The following is a 23752-nucleotide window of genomic DNA, read 5'->3' on the forward strand; positions in this document are numbered from 1 at the left end:
CTTCTGAAACAGAGAATCTTTGGAGAAGTCAGCTTACTTGGTGCTGATCCACTGTACACCTCAACGGTCAACCTCAAATTGAAATGCAATCCTCAAACATTCCTCGCAACCCTGGGAGACTTATTAACACATAGTATAATGAAACTTCAAACTAAAACGGACACAAGTTAAAAACGTGCTAGACAACTGCTCTTGCCAGTTGATGTTATTTGAAGGATGTTGAAATGTGTAACCAACCACGCGATTGACTTCTTCCACAAAGCGAGACCGATTATTGCATCTGTCCATAAAACATTCGCTGCTATTATAGGATCCTCAAGTTTCTCTTTGGTGTCTATTTTCCATTTCCACGGTTGTAAATGCTTAATATTGCGATGTATTGGGAGTTCTGCGTCCCAACAGCACCATCTGCAGGTAGATAGAGGACTGGAGCAGCTTTTGCTGGCTCAGAAACGAGAGAATGTTTTCAGTAATATGAAGCTATTCAGATAAGTTATCCAGCTTGTAACCATTAGAAACTGGATATCTTAGGGACGATGAGACTCCTATCAAGTTTCGGATCATTTCGATACAGTCGCACTAGTCTGTGGCGGACTACATTTTCACCTGCATTTTTGGTCGTCAAAAAATTAATAATAATAGTGATTTGGTCACTCAATCCACGACTGTTTGTCGGACACGGTTGTGTGCAACTGGCTGCCGTGTTTCACAAACAAAATAGTTAATTAACTTTACATTATATTCTGTGAAGCGCTTTGAGACATCTCAAAGACATGATAAGGCTCTATATCAAAAGCAAGGGTTATTATTATTATTTTTCCACTTCCCCCTGCTCTGGGATGCCACCCCCAGCTCAGATGCCCAGCCTGCAGTGTCAAGCGCTTTCAGACATCCTCCCGACGTGAACAGTGGAATGTAAATGTAAATCTGTATTGTATTGGAGTCGAGCAAGATTGTAATGTTAAAGTACTAGAAGGTTATTAGTTTTTTTTAAAGTATCTATACGTGTAGACATTAAATAATAATAATCCTCGCATTTGATATAGCGCTTTTCACGTTTTCTCGACGTCCCAAAGCACTTCACAGAATATACTGTAAAGTGATTTGACTGTATATTTGTGGGCGAACGCGGCAGCCAATTGCGCACAGCAGTGTCCCACAAACAGTCGTCGATTGAAAATGACCAATTTATGATTGTTTTTGTTTTTTGGAGGGATTATTATTATATTATTATTAGGCATGTGGAGTAAACAGTATTACTTTTGAATTTGCCACTACGCCCGCCCCCAAACTTTGGAAGTCTCTCCCTGAATCCCTCTGCCTTACCCCCTCCCTCCCCAACCTTCAAATCCCGCCTAAAGGCCTTCCTTTTTGATTGTCCTTACCGTTACCACCCCCCCCACCAACCCTCGGTGTCAGACTCCACCGCTGTCACGCCATCTGGGGTGTTACCCCGTGTGAAGGGCACTGTGTTGTCCTTTATTGAGAAGTGTCCTACCACTAACCATCACTAGGTGGAATAGCTGATCAAAGATATCCTTGTCCTAAACAGCCCAGCTGCTGCTAAGTCATTGCCATTTGCTGTATTAGGGAGATTTTACCTAAAGGGCCACTATTTAAAAATAAACATTTTGTTACTCTTGCACATCTTCCATTCCTCCAGTTTTCCTTAAGTGCAGTTTTCCCATATTCAGCAACTCTCCACAAACAGAAACACGTGGTGGACAAAAAAGAGTTGCTCCCTCATTGAATGCTCTCATCATAAGGAGCAAGATTACGCAGTGAAAACTGGGGAGGGCGAACCAATTGCGTAAGTAATAATAATCCTTGCAATTGCTGTAACACCTTATCACGTTGTTGTTGAGGCGTTTCAAAGTGCTTCACAGAATATACTGTAAAGTGGAGTGACTGTGCGTTTTGTGGCAAAACAGTACCAGTCAGGGCAGCAGGAACTCCAGTATTCAAGTGTGCATTCGGTGCACTAGTTCGGTAGCTCTTCCAAAGAGCGGGCACGATGGGTCGAATGGCCTTTCTTCTGTGTTATAAGATCACATTGGGTAGGTTTCCTTACTCCACACGCCTCTGTTTATCTAGCAGTAAATAGGAACCTGATTGGCGGATAGGTGCAATAATCCCTTCAAATTATTTTTATATTAAACAAAAACAACAATAAAAATTTGGTCACTCAATCAACGACTGTTTGTGGGTCGCTGTTATGTGCAATTGGCTGCAGTTTTTCGTCCCTAAAATCTACGGTCAATTCCCTTTACAGTATAATCTGTGAAGCGCTTCAAAATACATAGAAGACGTGATGAAGTGCTGAATCAAATTTAAGGATTATTCTAATCAACTGGTTGGGATGCAGACAGCTTTCATTACTGTACCTTTTTGCCACCAATGTACCCGCCAGCTCCTCCAAAACTCTTGGTGAAGGTTCCCATCATGACATCCACATCCTTAGGACTGAGGTCAAAATATTCCACCACACCTCGGCCTGTGGGTCCAAGAGCCCCAATACTGTGGGCCTCGTCCAGATACAGATAAGCCTTATACTTCTTCTTCAAAGCTACAATTTCAGGCAAGCGAACTATGGAGCCTTCCATACTGTAAAACAAAATGTTAAATTACGTGAAGGATTAATCACAGTACCTTGTTTGTATTACAGAGTAGTATAAACCCTTCCTTGTGCATTGTGCTTATGGTCTCCTCCTTTCGCCCCCTGGCTCGTTGTCAGACTCCGCCACTGTGCAGCACTCCAGGACGCTACGCTGTAGTAAATGGCGCTATGTAAATGCAAGTTATTGTTGCGTAGAACTGCTTAAGATTACAATTTAGCTCAGGGCTTGAGGTTGAAGTGACACTACAGTCACGTGGGTACAGTTGGTACTGCACAAACCACAGGGGCAAGAAGTCAAACTAATGTTTCTAGATACAGAACTAGATCACTGGGCTGTCCAGAGCCAAGAAACACTGACCGTTGGTCTAAAGAAAAGGGAAGGAAACCTCAGTGTCTCTGGAGCCTTTTTTTATGTGGAGCCATTATATAACTGAGCAATACAGATGACAAGATAAGCTTGCCAGATAAATAACATTGATCCAAGTACTCAGGGAGGGGGGAGGGGGGTGAGAGGACCTTTACTTGTTGATGGTCACAGAGCAGGATTAATAAAAAGGAAAGTGAAAATGCAATACAAAGAAGCCAATGATTCGTTCAGTTTTTTTTTAAAAAATCAACCCTCTCACAACACATTTTCATATTCTCCATGGCAAGGGTTTGGAGGAAGCGATAGAGACAACAATTACATGGGAAGTCTGCATGGGAAAAAAATGTAGAATGTTGACTGGTCAATTGGAACTGCAGCTCCCAAGCCTTTCCTTTTTCTTATCTCGATCAGGCAGTGAGACATTTGGCTCCTTGGACTTCCTACAGCACACTTATTCCTCAATAACCCAGGGTGAAAAGAAACTGGAAAAACAAAACCATATTCTATGAATATTAATCCTTACATTTGGCAATGCAAGGATTTTGTGTTGGGAAGATGTCTCAATAGTGCTTCACACGAGCCTCTGTAAGGTATAGTGACTGTTTTGTGGGCAAATGTGGCATCGCAGCAATAGTTCTGCCCTCTCAATAAGGTAGGTAATCGGAACCTGTTTAAGGGGTAATTAATTGAGCGCAAGTTTTAAAGGTTATGTTAAACTGTTGGATTTTACCATAAAATGCTGCCCCAACCCTTTGGAACTCCATCCCACAGTCCTTTCGCCTCACCCCATCCTTTGCCTCCTCCAAGATCTTCCTCGTCGACCTTACCTTCGGCCACCCTCCTATCCCTGTTGATCCCACTCCCTGCTCGGGACCAAATCTTGACTGTCCAACGCCTGGGGACGTCCTCCCGACATTAAAGGCTCTATATAAATTGTTGTCTCCCTCTCCTCTCTGCTTTTCTATTGCCTTTATCACTTGATTGCAATTCCTTCCTTCCCCATACTCAACAGCAAAAGTATTTGTCCGCACTGCACATTTCAGCATTAGTCACACACCGTGCAGAGAGTCTGACTGGATTTTGTTTGGATTGACATGGCATTGCAGTTCTACCTGTAGATCCCTTCTACCACGATGAGAATCTTTTTCCAAGGCCTGCGAGTCCGAGGCTGCCCATGTACAATGGCATCTTTCAGCAGCTTCTCCAAGCTTTGCATATCTGAAAAGAAGAGTGCATTGTGGTGACTGAGCGGCCAGTCATACACAAACTACCATTCATACCATTGCCTGTTGCCTACAAAAACTACCCTTTTGTCACTTTAAACAAGGCATTCTAGCCCCAAATTCATTTAAGAATCACAAGTAAAGACTAGGTCACTATACCCCTAACGTCTGGAACTCCTCAATCCCTCCCACGCACCTTTCTTCATCTTCGAAAATCACTGTACGACTTAACACTTCAACCATGCCTATGGTCACCCTCTCTCCCCTCCTATTCACTGTCCAAAATCACCACTCCGTTAGTAATTGGGCCAAGTAACAAACATTTGTACTGCCTACAAGTCATCCAAACCCCACAGCAACACTGCAGCCTCCCAATTACACCTTGTAACATTTGGTGGAGTCAGAGGGATGAGTTTATTCCTTTACGTCGTTGCTACATTTTGCTTTTAGCTCACCTTAAATATAACCTGTGCTTCTCTTGCAGCTGACTCAACCCAATGCTTACACTGGAAAATCATAAAACAGATCATAATAATTTGCTAATATCATTTAGAAAGGTGTTGGTGGAACACACCAACCTTTCTGAGTCACAGTTTCAATATTCCAGGCCGGGGAGTGTGTAATGTTCTTTGACATTGGATTTCACCTGCTGTTCAAGTACACCCTACTTAAGATTTGAATACAGTCACGATCAGTAATCATTATAATTCTGCCCTGGTACTATTAACTACACAATGTGGCAGCTGTGTGAAAGATAACAACATGGTATTATGTCACTAAAACAAAGTAATCTCAGTGGCACATGGTTAGGGTTTGTAGAGTTCAATAGGACACAGATCATGTCAACTCCCGCCTGTTATAGTTCATTGCACTGCTGCAAATGGAATTGGACCGATGGATGAATGTGGATTTCAAAATGCTCTTAGTGCTACCTATGAATTCTCACCCACCAATGCTGCAGAATCCTGTGCTCGAGTGAGTTTCTCACTATTTGTTATTGCAGGATTCAGAGTTAATGGTCAAGTCACGATGAGTGAATCATGTTGTGAACAGCCCATGTTTTCCAACCCCAATTACTTAAATACTGTCTTGTGACATCAAGTGTTAGACCCTCTAGAATGTGGTTCAGGTATTTAAGAACTAGTGTTTAACTGAACCAGCTATTAGGGCTTTGGCTCCAAGAGTTTAGACTATACCTCCAAGCTTATCAAAACACCTAGTTCAACTTCAGGGAAACCCTCTGCTACTTACCTTCCCATATTAATAACTTGTTCATTTGACATAGTGCCTTTCACGTCTTCAAGACAAATCAAAGCACTTTACACAATATACTGTAAAGTGAATTGGCTGTATGTTTTGTAGGCAAAATGCGGCAGCCAATTGCGCACAGCAGTGTCACGCAAACGGTCGTGGATTGAGTGACCAATTTTTTTCTTTAAAGGGATTATTATCCCCAGAAAAGTGATCCGTCAATCGACTAACAACCAGGCACCTACTTACTGCTAGGTAAACAGAGGCGTGTGGAGTAAGGAAACTTGTCCAACATTTTGCCTTACCTATGAATCGAACCCAGGTATCTCACTTGCGAAGCGAGCGCTCTAACCACTAGGATATGTAGGAAACCATAATGTTTACTTTTAAATGCCACTCTCACTGGCTGAATGGACCCACCACCATCTGACTGCAGAACACAATTGTCCCAAGTCTCGTGCTCTACTTATTGACATCAGATTTCATCCACAAAATATACAGTCAATTCATTTTAAAGTATACTCTGTTAAGCATTTTGAGATGCCTCGACGCCATAACAAGGTGTGATATCAAATACAAGGATTATTATTAACCTTTCGGTATTAGATTAGCTTCACACTCCTTAATCCCATTTTCCCAAGTTTATTTCATAGTGCCACTCTCAGCACCTCTGGAATACATGCAGTTTATCCAAGCTGTTCCTGAAATGTATTCCTGGAACTACTTACTGTTGTGCTTGAAAACTCTGATGGTTGCACCTGACAGTCTGGCTCCAAGGACTAATGAGGCATGGTTCAACTCGTCACTCAAGAGAAGACAGCCCTGCGAATGAAAAAGATTACATTTTTAAACCCCCCCCACAAAAAAACAGCTCCACGTGATCTCTCTAGATCAATAAGGGACGAAAGGAATTTGCAAAAAAAATACAGTACATCCTTTTGTTCTTAAAATGGCATTGTATACACACAGGAACAATTCAGAGCAATAACTGAAGAGGAGAAAACACAGATGACATCATCACCCACCTGCTGTTCTTGCGTAGCTCCTAGCAGCAGGTTCAGAGATTTATCAGAGCTGTTCTCAGGTAGGTTATCTGTACTGATTAAGTTTAATGTGCTCTTACGGGGGTGGGGTGGATATAAACTTATTTATCCACTTCCCCCTGAAAAAAACTGCTCAGTTGTAACACAACCCTGGCTTTAAGTGACAATTTGCAATCACTGACCTTTGCGTTTACATGACAAGAACCCATTGGCTATGTTCCAGCTTTGTACAGCAGCAGTCACTGATGTCTTTATAAATTACGCAGTCATGCGAGGATTTATACAAACATTCAAAGTCAATGTTCTACAGGCACAGCCCTGTTAACTTCACTGCTTTGATTTGTGCTACATACAACATGACGACAGTGCACTGCTGAATTTAACTTTGTTTATGCAGGGATAATTGTACAGTATTTAAGAAGCGTTTGACTTCCTGCTGACTATGAACAATACTTAAGAGCGTGTACAAACAACTAATCCCAAACACAAGATTGTCAAAACAAAGCAGAAATACATTTAAGGTCACCAAGATAATATCCAGTAGAGGTTCATATCAACCTCCATTAAAAATGCCACCAAAATAACCAGAGAATACACCGGCTGACAAACCTTGCCAACAAGTGATGGAATATTCATAGAGTTGGTTGCAAATCCCATCCCAAATGTCAGTGCTGATTCAACGCCCAGGTATCTAGCTACCAGCTCTTCCAGTTCTTCGTGTTTGTCGAGATTACCTGTGAATGGGAACCAACATTGAGAAATTGAAACGGTGTCTGGCAATTAAAGCAATGAAAACTTTTGTATGAATTCTGCACAATGCATTAGTCAGAGGAACTCGAAATGTTTTAACAAGGAAGGGCATCCAATGATAAATATTCAGAACTGAGGTTAGAGCATAGCCTTAAGGCTATGGGGCCAGTCACTGCATTTAAAATGGGTTAATATTTATATAGTGGGTCTTTCAGAACAATTAAATACTGAAGCACCAGCTACCTGGCTCTGGATCAGACCAGATTAACCTGCACCAAGCTGGTAAACAGCACTGATCTCACACACATCTCAGTGAATGGGAAAGCAGAAAGACTCTGACAAATGACCAGAATGAAACCTAGCACGATATTGTGGGCATTCCTCCTCTCAAGCTCAAAATATGCACCAACTCCCCTACCAGTAGAAATAGCTTCTCCCATTTACCCCTGAACTTTGTAAACCTCTATTAGGTCCCCTCTCAACCTTCTCTGTTCCAGTGAAAATAAATCCAACCTCTCCAATCTCTCCTCATAACAAAAGCCCCTCATTCCTGGTATCATTCCGATTAAATCTTCTCTGCACTGCCACCAAGTAGTTAACATCTAAAGCGTCACTTGATAACCAGGACATGAGGAATTTATACACACACTGTTAATTGTAGTACGGCATTTCAAGAGTTCCAACACAAGGAATTATGTCCTAAAATTTGAGTTAAACCAAGCTAGTTGGGGGATCAGAACACATCTTCACACACACTTGTGAGAGTACCCAATGCACTGGCCTAGAAATCAATTGGAATATTTAAAGGGGAGCATGGATGTTTGCCAAGCAATTGTATTAAGGGATATGGGAAACAGATGGGGAAATGGGATTAAAACATCTGGATAATCTAATATAATGGCTTGATGGCTGAATGGCCTGCTCTTGTTTATGTTATCATGTAACAGGCCAAACCATTGTCAGCAATACATGAAAACAGCTACAGTAGTCACTGCTCATTGTGTATATTTGCTCACAAATCCTATTAGAACTAAGCATGTGCACTCAACTATTCATAATAACGCAACACCAATGCAGCAAAATTTGTGACAGTAAAGACTGGATAACACAAAATATTCGAACGGGAATGAACCTTCTTCCCAAATTCAAATCACCCTTGATCAGAAGTCAAAGGGTTGAAAGGATCAGTACTGTATAGTTATGGCCATATCAACATCACTTACCCATCTCTTGCCTTGTGCTACAAACACCACTTCCATACTTGATGGTTGTTTCAGTGGCTGCATCTGCACAGAAGCCGTAGCTCTCAGCAAACCCCAGGTAGTTGTAAGAACCCATGTTAATAACATCTTTGATGACTTTGCCAGTAATCCTGCAGTCAGAAGATTAACAGACCAGCATTCAAGTTTCAGCAGCGGAACAAGTATACCTAACTCTGTATATTCCGAGAGGGGTCCCGTTTTAAATATCTTATTAGACTAACCATTAATGAATATAGATTATAAATAAGCTGGTAATCAATTACTGTATCATTTGCACAAGTGATTGAATTTCACATTAAGTCGTCAAAACACACAGCGTCAAGAAACATATCTTTAGAATGCAGAGCTCCAATGACACGATTTTAACAGATAGGTTACAAATAAGGCCGAGGTAAAGTGACTCACTTGAAGGTCCAGTTGTAGTCCGGGGAGACTCTCTCCATCACATCAAACTTTGCCCCTGGAGCACTGCAAATGGGTCGGTTCCAGCTGTCTCGAATTCTCATGTACAGGTTCCTTGTGTAGAAGTTTTCAAAATCTTGGTACAACGGTACAAATTCCTGTAAAGGACAGATTGCATTTGATTTGACTGATTTTAAATTAAGTATTGACTGCATATCAAGGAACCGTGTTCAATCTTCCTTTTAAATATCTCAATCAGTTTGGCATTTAAGGCCTTCTTGGGCAATGGGTTTCACATCCTCGCAATAGTCTGTGTGAAGCCTTTTCTCAATCTCACTTCGAACTGCCTCAGATCCAATTTTAAGACAATGTTCCCTGGTTTTGGACCAGAACCAAACTCACTTAATGACTGGATCTTTCAAGATGACAATGAACTCTAAGTTGTACTATGACCCTTTAAGAGGACACTTAAAAACTTACAAATTATGTGTTGCTTTAAAAACATCCGAACGCATCTTTATCATCATCGTGGGAGTTTTAATTCATAAAAAAAAACCTGGTGGGTCAATCAAAAGGATATTCTCATAGCTGTCTCTCCAACAAAAAGAGTTTAGTTCAATGGCCTTGTGAGTTGTTTTGAAAGGATTTCCTCCAAAGTTACACTTTGTGCCAAGCTGCTAATTTCAGGAAATGTACTTCCGAAACCTTTGGACTAACACATTTCCGAAAATCGGAGTGGTGCACGAGTGTCTGCAGGTGTGGTGTGTGTGGTACGTGCAATTCCTTACTTGGATCTAATCTCTCCATTCCGCACTGCTAAAGTCAAATCGAGAATCTGGTTACATCGCACGTGTGTGCTTAACTAGAAATTTACCAACCTCACAGGCTAACTTTACTTCTGTATTGAGCTTCAATGAAGATAGGGTGGTTATCAAGTGTGTGGATAACAACAACAACAACTTGCATTTACAACTTTAAGCAGTCTTCTGCTATTTACAGTTGGCTATTTCCCGAGTGTTGCTCAAGGGGGTTTTGAGCCTGATCTCCCTGGTGGTCAAAGAGCACAAAGGCATCCTTTAGTCTTTTCCTACATTGTTCTAAGCTGTACAGCTGGCATTCATTTATTTCTGCTGAATACTTTCACTTCATCGTACTTTTTTGTAAACATAAAAAAAGATTTATGTTCCAAGAATGCAAGTGAATTGCCTTTCCCAATCAGTCTCTCCATTCTAGACTCAATGACGCTGTTATTCAACTGTGGCGGAAAGAGAACCTTCAGTTTGTGACAAAATGGAGGAAGGTCAAGACAACAAACTAATGGATTTTTGGAACAAACTACACATCAAAGAGTGCATTAAAACAAAATAATTTAAAGAAAACAGTACAGGTTCAAGAAACATAGGAAGACACTAAAGGGTCAAACAACAATAACTTGCATTTATATAGCACCCTTCACAGCGCCGGGTAGTGTGGAGCACTTAAATATCCAACATGGATTTAGTTTTGAAGCAAATCACAATTTCATTCACACAATGTTGCTACGAAAGGCTTGTGACACAGAAGATTACAACAAATTTTATGGTTTCTTCCATCGGAGCCCAGCTGAGCAACCAATGCAAACGTACATGGATTTCTTTGGCTGGGGGAGTCAGAGGAAGATTTGGGGGGAGGGGAGATGGGGTGGAAGAGAGAGAGCAGGTCCCCTCGAGGAAATAATACATAAGGGAGTAATGGAAAATGGCTGTAACGGCAGAGATTTTACTGCTGTCTTGTTGTGTGGCACGCAAAATAATCTCATTGGAGGAATACTAATCAAGTACCTCACTTGTTCAAAGGTCTCAAAGTGCTTCAGTTTCCTGTAAGGTGCAGCCACGATTTGTCAGACAAATGTCGCAGGACTCATATTTGGTCAAAAACAGATTCCATCACTGTCTAATAAACTTCACTAAGTTTAGCTGCTGAATTCAAGTCAGCTGCCTTTAATAAAATTTGTTTATTAAATCCTAGTTTTATGCAGTTGGATGAACGGATTGATTCAGGCTATTTTTAAGATGGATAATAGAATTACTTTGGGAAAAAAAATCAAGCTGTGACCATTTCTTTTTCCACAGGCAGCAACAAGGAAGCATTATGAGCCATTTTGCCACAAGTTTGTCGAGCCTTTCTTCAAGAAAACAGTATTTTATAGAAGACCAATACTGGACCACGTTCACCTGACTAACATATTCCCCCCAAAACTGGTAGTCAGCATGGGTAACTGAAATTCACTCAACCGTATTATCATAGGATTCCCAAGATATAATACTGAAGCTGTGTAGGGCTCAAAACTTGAATTCCTTATAATGTGCTGAGGCATTTTTCTTCACGGCATAATCCAATTTCTCCAGACAGAGCTACATTGAACGCCTATGAATCAATGCACTGTGCAGTCACATTTACCTTTTGCTCTTCCCGTTCAGTGGCAATGCGACACGGTTTAATCTTCCATTCCCGGAGAAAGTCTCTGAGGTAGCCGAAGACTGTAAGAATCCCATAACCCATGTAAGTCAGCACTGCGACGAGCATAGGTGTTTCCTCAAACGACTGACTGAATGTTTTTTTGTAGAGCTCTCCATTCTGTGTAACGTGATGGATCTGGAACACAAGAAGAGCATGCACACCATTAGTTTGGCAGTATTCAACCTTTGATGACAAAAAAAACCTTGTAACACCTCCAAAACATACAGAGAAACCGTGGATCAAGTTTACCAGCATGAAGATTGGTTGCAGTATTGCAGTAGTATGTACAGGTTGGAAAATCAAAGTATGCTGCTTTGGATGCACACAATGTGCTAAGCTCGTCTGAGCTGTTTGCAGGCTTAAGGACAATTCTGAATACAATTCTATCAGTTTCAATTTGCACAAGTCGGTTATCTTCTTCGAAAACCGTGACCGCATTGCAATGGCAGCGTAGCTTGAGAGGGTGGTGGGGGGGGGGTGGTGGGCGGAGAGAAAGGATAAAAAATTTCAAATCAATGTCAAAACTTAATGGATAAGATGCAATGATTCAAAGAAAATTATTTCAAGATCACAAACCCACGAGGGCAAACAAAGCCATGAGCAAGTCTTCAAAGCTATATTTTGTAATCGATAATTTTAAAAACACACACACACACTCACTGATAGCCCCAGTGATAATGCACCACCCAGTTTGGTAAAAATGCGTCATATAAACCAGGAAGGTCTTTTCGTTCAATCAATCCCTGAGTTGCCTCAAGTTAAACGACTTGAAATAGAGCAGCTAAACTGACCTGAAAAAATAAACATTTACCAGCAATAGTAAATAGAACTCAGCCCACAGCCAGAAGATTAATATATTTATATAAACTCACAAAAAACCCTGTGAATTGAGGAATCTATGAAGCACTGGGCCTTGAGCTCATTTTCCGTAACCAGGCCAACCAGCACTTTTCTGAAAGCAAAGTCATGTTTGTACACTAACAATGAGATACTGTTTTGTTGCGTTTCCATTTCTGAGCAAAATAGAAAATTCCAAATTTCAGTCAAGATTGGACATTTATGAAATTAGAACTGTAAAACCTGGAGGCTATGAGAGTTTTAAACGGCTTGACTACATTAAAACTCAGGTAAGTCTTATCTTGATAAAACTGTATAACCGCCCAAGTCGTACGTACACCCGAGTCCCATTCAGTTTCCAACCGAAGATTTCTTTGCGCTAATTATACAAGATGTGGAGTAGTGTAGCTCAGTGGTTAGAGCGCTCGCCTCGCAAGTGAGAGGACCTGGTTTCAATTCCCGGCAGGGCGAAACGTTAGGCAAGTTTCCTTAGACCACACGTCTAATAATAATCCCTTCAAAACCAAAACCAAAAATAAAAAAATTGGTCATTTTCCATCTACGACTGTTTGTGGGACATTGCTGTGCGCAATTGGCTGCTGTGTTTCGCCCACAAAATATACAATCAATTCACTTTACAGTATAGTCTATGGAGCACTTTTGAGCCGTCTCAAAGACGGATCAAAAGTAAAATAAAATTGCTATTCACATTACCTTGTGAACACTGCCCAATGTGTTTCAATTTCTTCCCCCCCACAAACAACTAACACAAGTACTCTCTTCTCCCCCACCAGCACACACACACTCTTCCCCCCACCTCCTTTCACAATTAATCTCCTTATTCTTGCATTGCGTACCTTAACCCAGACAAGACCCGTCAATCCACGACTGTTTGTGGGACACTGCTGTGCGCAATTGGCTGCCGCTTTTCGCCCACAAAATATACAATCAATTCACTTTACAGTATAGTTTATGAAGCACTTTTGAGCCGTCTCAAAGACGTGATAAGGCGCTGTATCAAATGCAAGGTTTATTATTTTATAAAGCAAATCTTCTCCTAACTCATAACATCTGTGCTGCATTTACCAGCTGCCTTGAAATGTGGGACTGAAGTTCTAATACGTATAAAATCCAATTTAATCGAACGTACACAAGTTTGTCACTAACTCATATTTCGCGCAAATGTTATGGTCCTCTCTGATACGACTCATGTGTTTCACTGTATGTTGTACAATTTGGGTACCTTAGCATGTGCAACCAGAGCATATGGCGAGCACATATCAGAACAGGAATCACAGCAAATAAACACATCTTCAAAACAATGTATGCACAAGGGTAGGTTCATGTTCCAGGGTGTTATTACAGCTTTAAACAGCCCTGTGCAGGTTTCCTTCTTGAATACAGAAAGCACACAGGCTTCAACAGCTTGCTACAGTATTGTGTGCCTCCTTAACGATAAGTAAAAAGTACTTGATGTATGATGCATCATTAATATCTTTTACTGCACTTAGCCTCTGTTTAGAAACATCGGATCGATTATGTGACTGAATACAATTCATATTTAAGATTTAACCAGGATCTCACATACATTAACATGCTGAGTTACTGAATAGTAAATTCCGTCATTTTCATCCTTTAGATCAGATTCACACTTCAACATACTCTGCATGTTGAGTTGGATCTGGGTGAAATGGCACAGTAGCAAATAAAATAATCCTTGCATTTGATATAGCGCCTTATCACGTCTTCTAGAATATGCTGTGAAGGAATTGGCAGCATATTTTGTGGGCGAAACGCAGCAGTTAATTGCGCACAGTTCATGGACCAAATTTTTTTTTTTGTAAGATATCATTATTCCCAGAAAAGTGATCCGACAATTGACTACCAGCCGGGTTCCTACTCACTGCTCGGTAAACAAATGAAGGAAAGGCAGCGAGTCAGTATGAGGAGTATGGGGAGGGGGGAAGGGGGCGGAGGCATTTGGTGATGGCAAGCATCTACACATCTCCTCAGGAGCCTGGTCAGTAAGTCCTTAACCAACCGGCAGAAAAGGGACATTGTCGGGAAATAATACATGCAAGATGCAATTCCCATTCCATCTCATCGTGGCATCTGCCAAATCCCTGCAAACACAGCAAAGAATGTAGTGGGTGGGGTTAGGAATGCCGGCAACTCTTGGCACATTCCTGCAGCAAAACAACAGACCCTCAATACCGCACTGGTTTAAACTCCACTGTAAACGCAAAAGTATAAATGTTGTGTGCAAACTGGCTGTCATGTTCAACCACAAATTACAGTCACACCACTTCACAGCACTGTATAATCTTCAAAGGCTTTTGAGATGTTTCCACAACGTGATAAGGTGCTACATCAAATGCAAGGATGATAATTTTATATATCGCCCCCTAATCAAAGTCATACACAATTAACACCAAGCCACGTATAAACTTTGCTAGTTGCTCGTTCAGCCATTAAAGGTGAAACTGGATTATTCAACAATTTAACACAAATTTAACAAATTCAACAATTTCGGATGAGACATGATGACAAGGTGGAGTCCTGTAGCTCAGTGTGGCGTCCTGTTGCTTAGTGGTTAGAGCATTTGCCTCGCAAGCATCCTGTAGCTTAGTGGTTACAGCACTTGCCTCACAAGCGAGAGTACCTGGGTTCGATTCCCGGCAGGGAAATGTTGTGCAAGGTTCCTTACTCCACACGTCTCTGCTTACCTCGCAGTAAGTAGGAATCCGGTTGTTAGTCGATTGGCAGACCGCTTTCCTGGAGGTAATAATCCCTTTTTAAAAAATTGGTCAGTCAATCGACGACTGTTTGCTGCTGTGTGCAATTGGCCACCGCGTTTCACCCCAAAAATATAAAGTCAATTCACTTTACAGTATATTCTGTGAAGCGCTTTGAGACATCACAAAGCCACAAAAGGAACCATATCAAATGCAAGAATTATTGTTATTAGGTTCCATAAAAATGAAAGTTATTTTACCGTAAAAACCTACCCTTTACGGGAAGGAACTTGGCCTCTGCTCAACGGTTCACTTGAGGTTAGGTGCAAACCGTCAAGCAACTTCCCTGTGGTCCAGTTCACTAGGATGTTAACAGCAATTGATCAGAAGGTATATAACCTCTTGGCAATTAGTTAAGTGCGAATATCAAAAGGCTTTTCCATCACAATGTTTGACGTAAAGCAAGTTACTATCACAACAGGCAATTGAATAGGCTTCCTATTTATTCCCATCGTAACATTTAAACATTTCATTTGCATGTTAATAAAATAAATGCATCACAGCGATCAGAGAAAACCAATGTCATCTTATAGATGGAAATGAACCGAATATTCCTGCAAATACATCTCTGAAAGTACATTACATGGAAATGGATAACAAATGGTTCTTGGGAACACATTGGAATGGTGGCGGCAGAGAGAAACGATTCAGGATTTTAATGAGCCTTCCTCATAGAGATCTTGTGGAACGACTATTCTCCCAGAGGATAGCACTCAACCTGTTTATATTTCAGCACGCATATCAAAGCCACCTGCGTTCCTCATTTGCAGCTACCTCTGTATTACAGATAAACAACTTTGCTTGGATACAATAGTCCCAAAGATTTAAACCAGGGCATGAGAATTTACCTAAATTCCCATGTCATCCTGAGGTCTAGGACACTTCCACCGTTCCACTCATTGCTGATTTCCTGCCATTCCAGTTTTCCTCTTACGTGATCAACTTTGCTCTCAGCTATCCAACACAAACAGTTACGCTACCTCAGTCGCAAAAGAACTGCATTTGCTGATGCAATAAAAATGAGTGCTGTATATATGCATCTTCAAAACATGCACTTCTAATCAGAGAGACTTCCTTGAGATCCAGTAGTGATTTAATGCAAATGTTTCATACAAAGTCTTTCTCAACGCTCCAGTAGGAACTAGCGAATGATCTAACTGGTGCAGCCCTTTCTAAGATAAGTAATCAAGGTTAAGAGCTGAATGCTGAAATTTCTTTCAATGTCCCCCATCCTATAAACAATTAGGATGAGATCCGTTTTTGTTGCTTTAAACCACCAAAAAAACACCTTAATTTAGGTTTATTATTTACTTCTTAAACAGTGAGGGGATGGGAGTGAGGGGGGGAGAGAAAGAATCATAAGACACTATTTTATTAGATGAAATGCAATTAAAAAAAGGCTTGGTCCAGTAACTTACACAGACATACAAACACACTGAATAAGGTCGTTCAATAGAAATAAGGTCATTCACTAGAAGACGGTTGACACTGTTGCAATGAAAACAAATAGTGATATTTGTTTTAGGTTTGTATTGGCTGAATAGCTGGCCTGCTGTATTTACCAACAATTACTCTAACGAGAATGTCCTACAAAGTACATTAGCAAAAGTTTACCTGAGAAAAGCCATTTGCGTGATTTATTAGAAAGCATTTTTATTTGTGGCGTGTACTCTTAAATTTCATTTAAGTGTTACTCTGTGAAATAAATTGTACCTAATAAATGTCTATAAAGAGCAGTCATATATACCCAACTATGCTAATATGGCAAGTTTAACAATGTCTAACATTTATGGTATTTCACCAGTCGGTGTCGTCTGTTAGGGTTTGCAAGTCTTAGAAAGTAGGCACTGTGGAACAGGATTGGTAAAATTCGAACAGGTTATACTACAGAATAATCCAACTCGTATTTATATCTAATTTCCCACGTAGCATGCAACCTATTAACGGGATGGAAGTGATTTGATGGCAAATAAGCAGGATGTTTAGGCCAGAAAAGAGAGCAAGGCCAGTTTGTTCTCACTGCCAGGAAGAACATACTGTGTGGGGGGATTCCACACAAGGGAAAATTGGCAAGCCCTTCTAAAATAATGCAAAGCTGTGATAACGTTGTTTGTCAGAACAAGGAAAAGAGTTTGGGATCATAATTGACCACTCTGGCGATTTATCTCAACAGTGCGAGATAGTGAGGTCAGAACAATGAAAGAGAGAGATTTGCTGGGAAGCTTCCCTTGAAGCTAAGGGTTTATTAAAATTTGCAGCTCTGTAAGATGACAACCGATGCTTCGGATAGTGATGAAGATTTTTATTTCAGGGTCAACAGATGCAGGGGAAGTTATGGTCATGGGATATGAGTCAGAGATCAGCCAGGATATCCTTTGGTTTGATGCATTTGCAGAGCTCCTTTTATGGAATTCAGGTATTTTCCTCCCTAAAGAGGCGACAAAATGGAGCAAAACAGGATTGCACACAATGTTTTTTTTGGGTACACAAACTCTGGCACACCAAATGGTTTTGCATAAGGTTTGCTCTCCCCTTACTCGTACGCTACCGGTGCAAAGTCGGTGGATCAAATAGTCACATTCTGCGCTGTAAATTTCTATGATTCTAGCAAATTTGCACAGCAAATTCTTATGTTCTTGTGATTCTACCAGTGAGAAGATCAGGGGCTTTTTCCAAGTGAACTTCAACACTCTTCAAGAAAATCTACCCAATTTTCTATTTCAAAAAAAAATTGGTATTTGGACAAGAGCCACCGTGAACTAATCCCATCAAACTTACTCCACACGCCTGATAATAATCCATCAAGAAAAAAAACCAATAGCAAAACTGGTCACTTCAATTCATGACCGTCTGTGGGACATTGCTGTGCGCAATTGGCTGCCGCCTTCGCCCACAAATATACAGTCAATTCACTTTACAGTGTGTTCTGTGAAGCGCTTTGGGATGTCCTCCCGACGTGAAAAGCGCTATATCAAATGCAAGGATTATTATTATTATTATTGCTGTGCGCAACTCACTTTACAGTATATCCTGTGAAGCGCTTTGAGACGTCTCAATGATGAGGTGCAATATCAAGTGCAAGGATTATTATTATTATTTTATCAAAATTGCAGTGCCAAAGTAACCTGCAATCTACAAGCAGCCCTGTGAGCGCTTGGGGGCTAGAAGATTATGACTGACATCATTAAAGCAGAAAACGGGAGAAATTTTAAAAAAATCATAATAAAGTTCCACAATGGCAGCAGTTGACAGACAGGGTCTCACGGCAAAGGTAGAAAATGGATATTTAAAAAGGATGCAAGTGCGCTCAGCAGCACAACCACAGGATTTGGGTCAAATGGTGAACAACTTGAGCTTGTTTCGGACTCTTAAATGTCATCCACGTGGTTAGCAATCACCAGTGAATCAACACTCAGTCAGCCATAATCAATTTGATTTGTGTGGCAGGAAATGGTAAACCCAAGTCGCTTCTCGTCATTGAGACATGGATGAAACAAATGATTCTATACGGCAAACAGTTCCAGTAATTGCAAGGGCACAACCACAACATTTTTTTTCCATGAACTTTGTCTTTGTGGCTGTTGACATTTCTCCCCATTTTATCATTCAGTGTAACGATCAGGTGCATCTCAGACCTCGAGCTAGTTGGAAAATATCTATAACAAAATTGGACATAAAAACTTCAGAGAAGCATCACGCAATTACAAGCTAGATTCGAGAGTCTGTTCAAACGATTTATGTCAGAGGGATGATGCAGAAGTGCTATATTGCAACAAGTTGAAAGATTCCAAATGGCCATCTAAGATATCTATGGCACTGTTCACAAACTGACTGCTAAAAGCTCATTCTGAGGAAAAGCTTTGATAAGAGACTTACGAGGGAAGATCGGGAACAATAACAACAACAAGGTTACATTTGTATAGCGTCTTTCGCGCCGGGAGGACGTCCCAAGGCGCTGGACAGTGGGCAGCATTTCAGACCCGAGCTCGGGTCAGGGAGGGAGAAGGGAGGGGAGGGGTGACCGATGGCATGGTCGAAGAGTATTTTGAGGCAGGACTTGAAGGAGGCTAAGGAGGGGGTTAGCGAGGTGGAGTAATTGGGTGATGTAATTCCAGAGGGTGGGTGTAGATTGGCTGAAGGCTCTCCCACCATTGGTGGGGCGGGTGGTGTGGAGCAGCCGGAGCCGGCTGAGCGGAGGGAGCGGGTGGATTGGTAGGGGTTAGAGGTCACAGAGGTAGGGTGAGGCTATGGAGGGCTCTGTATGTGAGGACCAGGATCTCGAACTGGATCCTCTGAAGGATAGGGAGCCAATGGAGTCGGGCGAGAATGGGGGAGATGGGGTCACAGAGTTTGGTGCGGGAGAGGACACGGGCTGCAGAGCTCTGGATTATCTGCAGTCTGTGGAGGGAGGAGTTGGGAAGGCCGACAAGCAGGGAGTTTGCATAGTCGAGCCTGGAGGTGATGAAGGCATGAACAAGAGTTTCAGCGCCTGAGGGATGAGGTAGTGGCGGAGTTGGGCGATGTTATGGAGGTGAGGGAAGGCAGGGCGGGTCACGGCTTGGGAGAATTGTCGCCCATGCGAAGAGATAAAAGAGTGATGGTGTTTGATCACTTGAGCAATCTATGTACAAATGATTATATTGGTGGAACTATTTTGAGGAATTTTTCATTTCACAAGATCTTACATCATGTCTTGGGGTGTGTGGGCTCCTGTGCAACAGATGGCAGCGAAGAAAAAAAAAACTTAGTTGCCACAGTCAGTTCACGAGACTGTTAAATTAGTTCGGAAATCCTCTTCTGAATGAACCCAACTGAAATGTATCACTCAGGATATATATTCCAGCATGGGAACTTTGAGGAGACGAGTTTCCCCAATTTCAGACTGAAGTGATTTAAAAAGCTGAATTTCTTTTTAAAAATCAGCAAATCAGATTGGTGTGGAAAGCGATTTGTAGGTTGTGACTTAAAAGTCTAATGCGATCACAAGTTCACAAACTGAACTGTATCTGGAGTTCTGTTACGTCTTGAACTTGCGTAGTGTATTTGAACCCATTAATATTAATTCCCCTCCCAAACATTTTGATGTTTTCATAAGTTGTATTCATACACTATCTAATGCGAATAAAATTAGTGCAGTAGTTATTATTGGACTAAAAACGGTCAGGCCCTGTTGTAAAATGCACCTTTTGTGCAAATCTTGAGTAGTTGCACTGATAATTATAACAATCCAACAGGTGCAGTATGTTATGTGGCTCTTCAAAGGCAGATTAAAATAATAATAATCCTTGATTTGATATAGCGCCTTATCACGTCATTGAGGCGCTTCAAAGGTACTTCACAGAATATACTGTGAAGTGAATTGACTGTATATTTTTGTGGCAAAATGCGGCAGCCAATTGCGCACAGCAGTGTCCCACACATAGTCGTGGATTTTGGAGATTTTTGAGAGCTGCTGTCCGTCAAAACACACAATACAACCTCAATGAATCAAATATTAACCAAGACATTAGTTTGTTCTTCTAATGGGTTACAAGTGGTATTTAAAGACTACTCAAAGTAGCAGCAATGTTTCTCTCCCCCCACCCCTGTATGTTTGGCTACAAATTAGAAAGTGAGTAAGCAGTACGGGGTTTGGCAAAAGAGAAAGACTGAAATGAATAATACAAAAAGTGAACTTAAAACAAAGTAAATCATGGCAGAAACATGGACGTCCTCCTCTGCTGAAAATCTTTGTTTCTACATTTGTTGGCAGACTGTTTACAACAGATGTGTCACAGCAATTCAGTGTCTTGGAAGAAGGCTCAAGATTAGAGGCTGTCAAAAGCCTTCAACTTAGCGGTAACTATGAAGACTGTAAAACGGACACCCAATTCTCTCCCTCTTTGAAGGAGAGATGCTTTGTGTTAAGTATGTTGAGGTTTTATATGCCAGGAGGATATTGATGGAAGCTGTGAAGCTTTTCTATAGTCTGGACACCTCATCGCACAATCCACTAAACCGTACCCAGGTTCTGCTTTACAATTAATCTTTACCCTCTCCATTCACCCAGGAAATGCACGGCAGTGTGAATTTATAATTTGCCTGAATTCTCTGCAGACAAAAGCACTCCCATCGGAGTACGTTGTTGTGAAATGTATTACCAGACACAAAAGACACCCAAGTTTTATGAAAAATACTGTGAAAATCATACTTACTTCGGGTTGCGGTATATTAATAAGTGGACTCAACAGTAACAACAACTTGTTACACTTCTATAGCGCCTTTCACGTCGGAAAGACGTCCCAGGGAGGTGGATAGTCTGTTTTGTTTGGACCCGAGCTGGGAGTTTGGATCATGTGGAGTGGAGGGCAGGTGGTGGGGGGGATGTTGTGGGAGAGTGGTCGAGGGCACAGTCGAAGAGGAGGGTCTTCAGACAGAACGTGAAGGAGGCCGGACCGGAGAGAGGTGAGGCAGAGGGATTGCGGAATACAGTTCCAGAGTGCGGAAGCAGAGACGCCGAATGCCTGACCTCCAACGGGAAGCGCAGGGGACCTCAACCCGCGCTGCGTCCATCTCTGTAATTTCCATTTACAATCCCTCGTCTTCTATTCCCAGCAGCCGGTTACAAAACGCGAAAGGGGCAGAAAGTCATTGTTAGCACTAAAGAAATGAAGGTTGAAATTTTCAAGCAGCTCAAATTACAGTATAAAGCCGTCAGATCCAAACGGGTCACACTTGTTTAGCTTGTCGTGTAAACTCCACATCTGATACCACACGACAGTCTGACAGTCAAATACATTACAAAAAAATATAAATAAGTGGGGGAAAAGATACCGTACCAACATTCTTGGACTTCTTAAGAACTAGATATACAACCACAAAATTAATCACCATTATCAAGCCCTGTTTTAAAATAAATAAACTCTGTGACCCTTGTTCCCATTCATTAATCAAGTTTATGCAAACTTATGCAAGTTAGAAAGCAATGTTTTTTAGAGTAGGTAAAAGGAATTTACATTATGGTCCACCCAGACTACATTGGATCTCCAGCTTTAGAGCAGTAAGAGGAAAAAAAAGCTAAATGTTGTATCGCATTAAGTGGACATTAGCATAATGTCATCCTCGTGTTAACTGGGAACTTTCCACAATAGCGATTTAAATTTTACACGAGATGACCAACTTGGGTCTGATACGTTACGGTACAGTGCATCCACATTTTATGCAGTACAATACTTGCTTCATATAACATTTATTTTTACATTTTAAAAAAAGGAACAAGATAATATCACTTCGAATATAACCAATTGAAAAACACAATTGGCAGTGTCAAGCTGGTTACCAGCACAAAATGTGTTGACTAACTAAAATACTCCAACCCTAATCCAGGCTACAATGTACAACAACAATAAAATTACATTTGTATGGTGCCTTTCACGTCGGGAGGACATCCCAAGGCGCTGAATAATCAGTGTTTTGGAAAATATTCATTGCTATACCCCTTACGTTCAGATGAATGGAAAGGAATATTTTTGCGACTGAAAGAATCTACAAGAATTTTGTTTTTCAAAACCACCGAAAATAAAATAGGTTAAAATGATCTAATTATGTAAGATTAGGATTGCAAATGAAAGGCTTGCAAAATAAGGTTCCATTAGCCAACTCAAATTCTGCTGCTGGGTGCGGTGTGGCAATTACCCTGAAACCCTTGCAAAAGAGGTGCGGAACAAGTTTCGTAGCCTGTCGTACAGATTGGAAGCCCAAGAACTTGTGCAATTATAAAATCGCAGCAAAAAGCCCCGTTGGGAAGGCAGAGCTACAAACAGAATACCATTGTACCAAAATATATCAGCTGCTCAACATCAGGAAACCACTTAAATCTCTTCCAAAAAAAAGAGGAATGAAACTAAACAACAAAAAAAAAAGGATTTCTGCAGAAGATCTGAAGGGGATTCCTTCCAAAACCGACCCCCCGCAACGGTGCGGTTATTACAATGGATCAATTCGATCAAGCGGTAATATTGTAGTTTCAAGCTATTTTCACGCGGCGCCGACGATACAAGACACGACTCACCAATGCGATTCCCTCTCCTGTTGGCGAGGGACCGCTTTGGAAAATGGCCTCACACCGCTTCATTTCTGCACGCTGTTACAAACTTTAATCTTTCAATGTTTTAGGGCGGGGTGGAGCCAGCAGATGGCCTGAATTCTTTCATTTTTTTAAAAAAAAGCTGGCAGGTCAATTATCTACATAGCTCTTTTCTATCAATCCATTTTTTAAAAAAAAAATTATTTGAATGATTTCACTCAATCCATGACTGTCTGTTGGCTGCTGCACTTCACCCACAAAATACAGTCAATTCATTTTATAATAGATTCTGTGATTCGCTTTGAGGCACCTCAAAGACGTGATGATGATGATGATGATGATGATGATAATAATAATCCTTGCACTTGATATAGTGCTTTTCACATCTTCCAGACGTCTCAAAGCGCTTCGCAGAATAGACTGTAAAGAGAATTGACTGTATATTTGTACCAGTGTCCCACAAACAGTTGTGGATTGAGTAACCAATTTCTTATTTTCTTTTGGAAGGAGTTATGACTCCCGGAAAAGCCATCTGCCAACCAGGTTCCTACTTACTGCTAGATAAACAGAAGAGTGTGGAGAAGAAAACTTGCCCAACGTTTCGCCCTGCTTAGAATTGGTGGTGATGAGAAACTTTTACA

At 41.2% G+C, this 23752-nt stretch overlaps 1 protein-coding gene across 1 annotated transcript in view; it reads right to left on the bottom strand.

The window, feature by feature from the left end:
* Positions 1 to 23752, bottom strand: part of sptlc2a (serine palmitoyltransferase, long chain base subunit 2a) — a 60947-nt gene that overhangs the window by 31693 nt on the left and 5502 nt on the right. Inside the window, exons 2-8 of the mRNA XM_042338293.1 lie at positions 11355 to 11549; positions 8919 to 9073; positions 8475 to 8623; positions 7111 to 7235; positions 6187 to 6280; positions 4097 to 4202; positions 2385 to 2604 (exon numbers count right to left, since the gene is read on the bottom strand). Coding sequence (XP_042194227.1) covers positions 2385 to 2604; positions 4097 to 4202; positions 6187 to 6280; positions 7111 to 7235; positions 8475 to 8623; positions 8919 to 9073; positions 11355 to 11549 — 1044 coding nt within the window. The remainder of the gene's footprint in view (positions 1 to 2384; positions 2605 to 4096; positions 4203 to 6186; positions 6281 to 7110; positions 7236 to 8474; positions 8624 to 8918; positions 9074 to 11354; positions 11550 to 23752) is intronic.

This window comes from Callorhinchus milii, unplaced genomic scaffold (genome assembly GCF_018977255.1).
Source record: "Callorhinchus milii isolate IMCB2004 unplaced genomic scaffold, IMCB_Cmil_1.0 Scaffold9, whole genome shotgun sequence".
Classification (NCBI taxonomy): Eukaryota; Metazoa; Chordata; class Chondrichthyes; order Chimaeriformes; family Callorhinchidae; genus Callorhinchus; species Callorhinchus milii.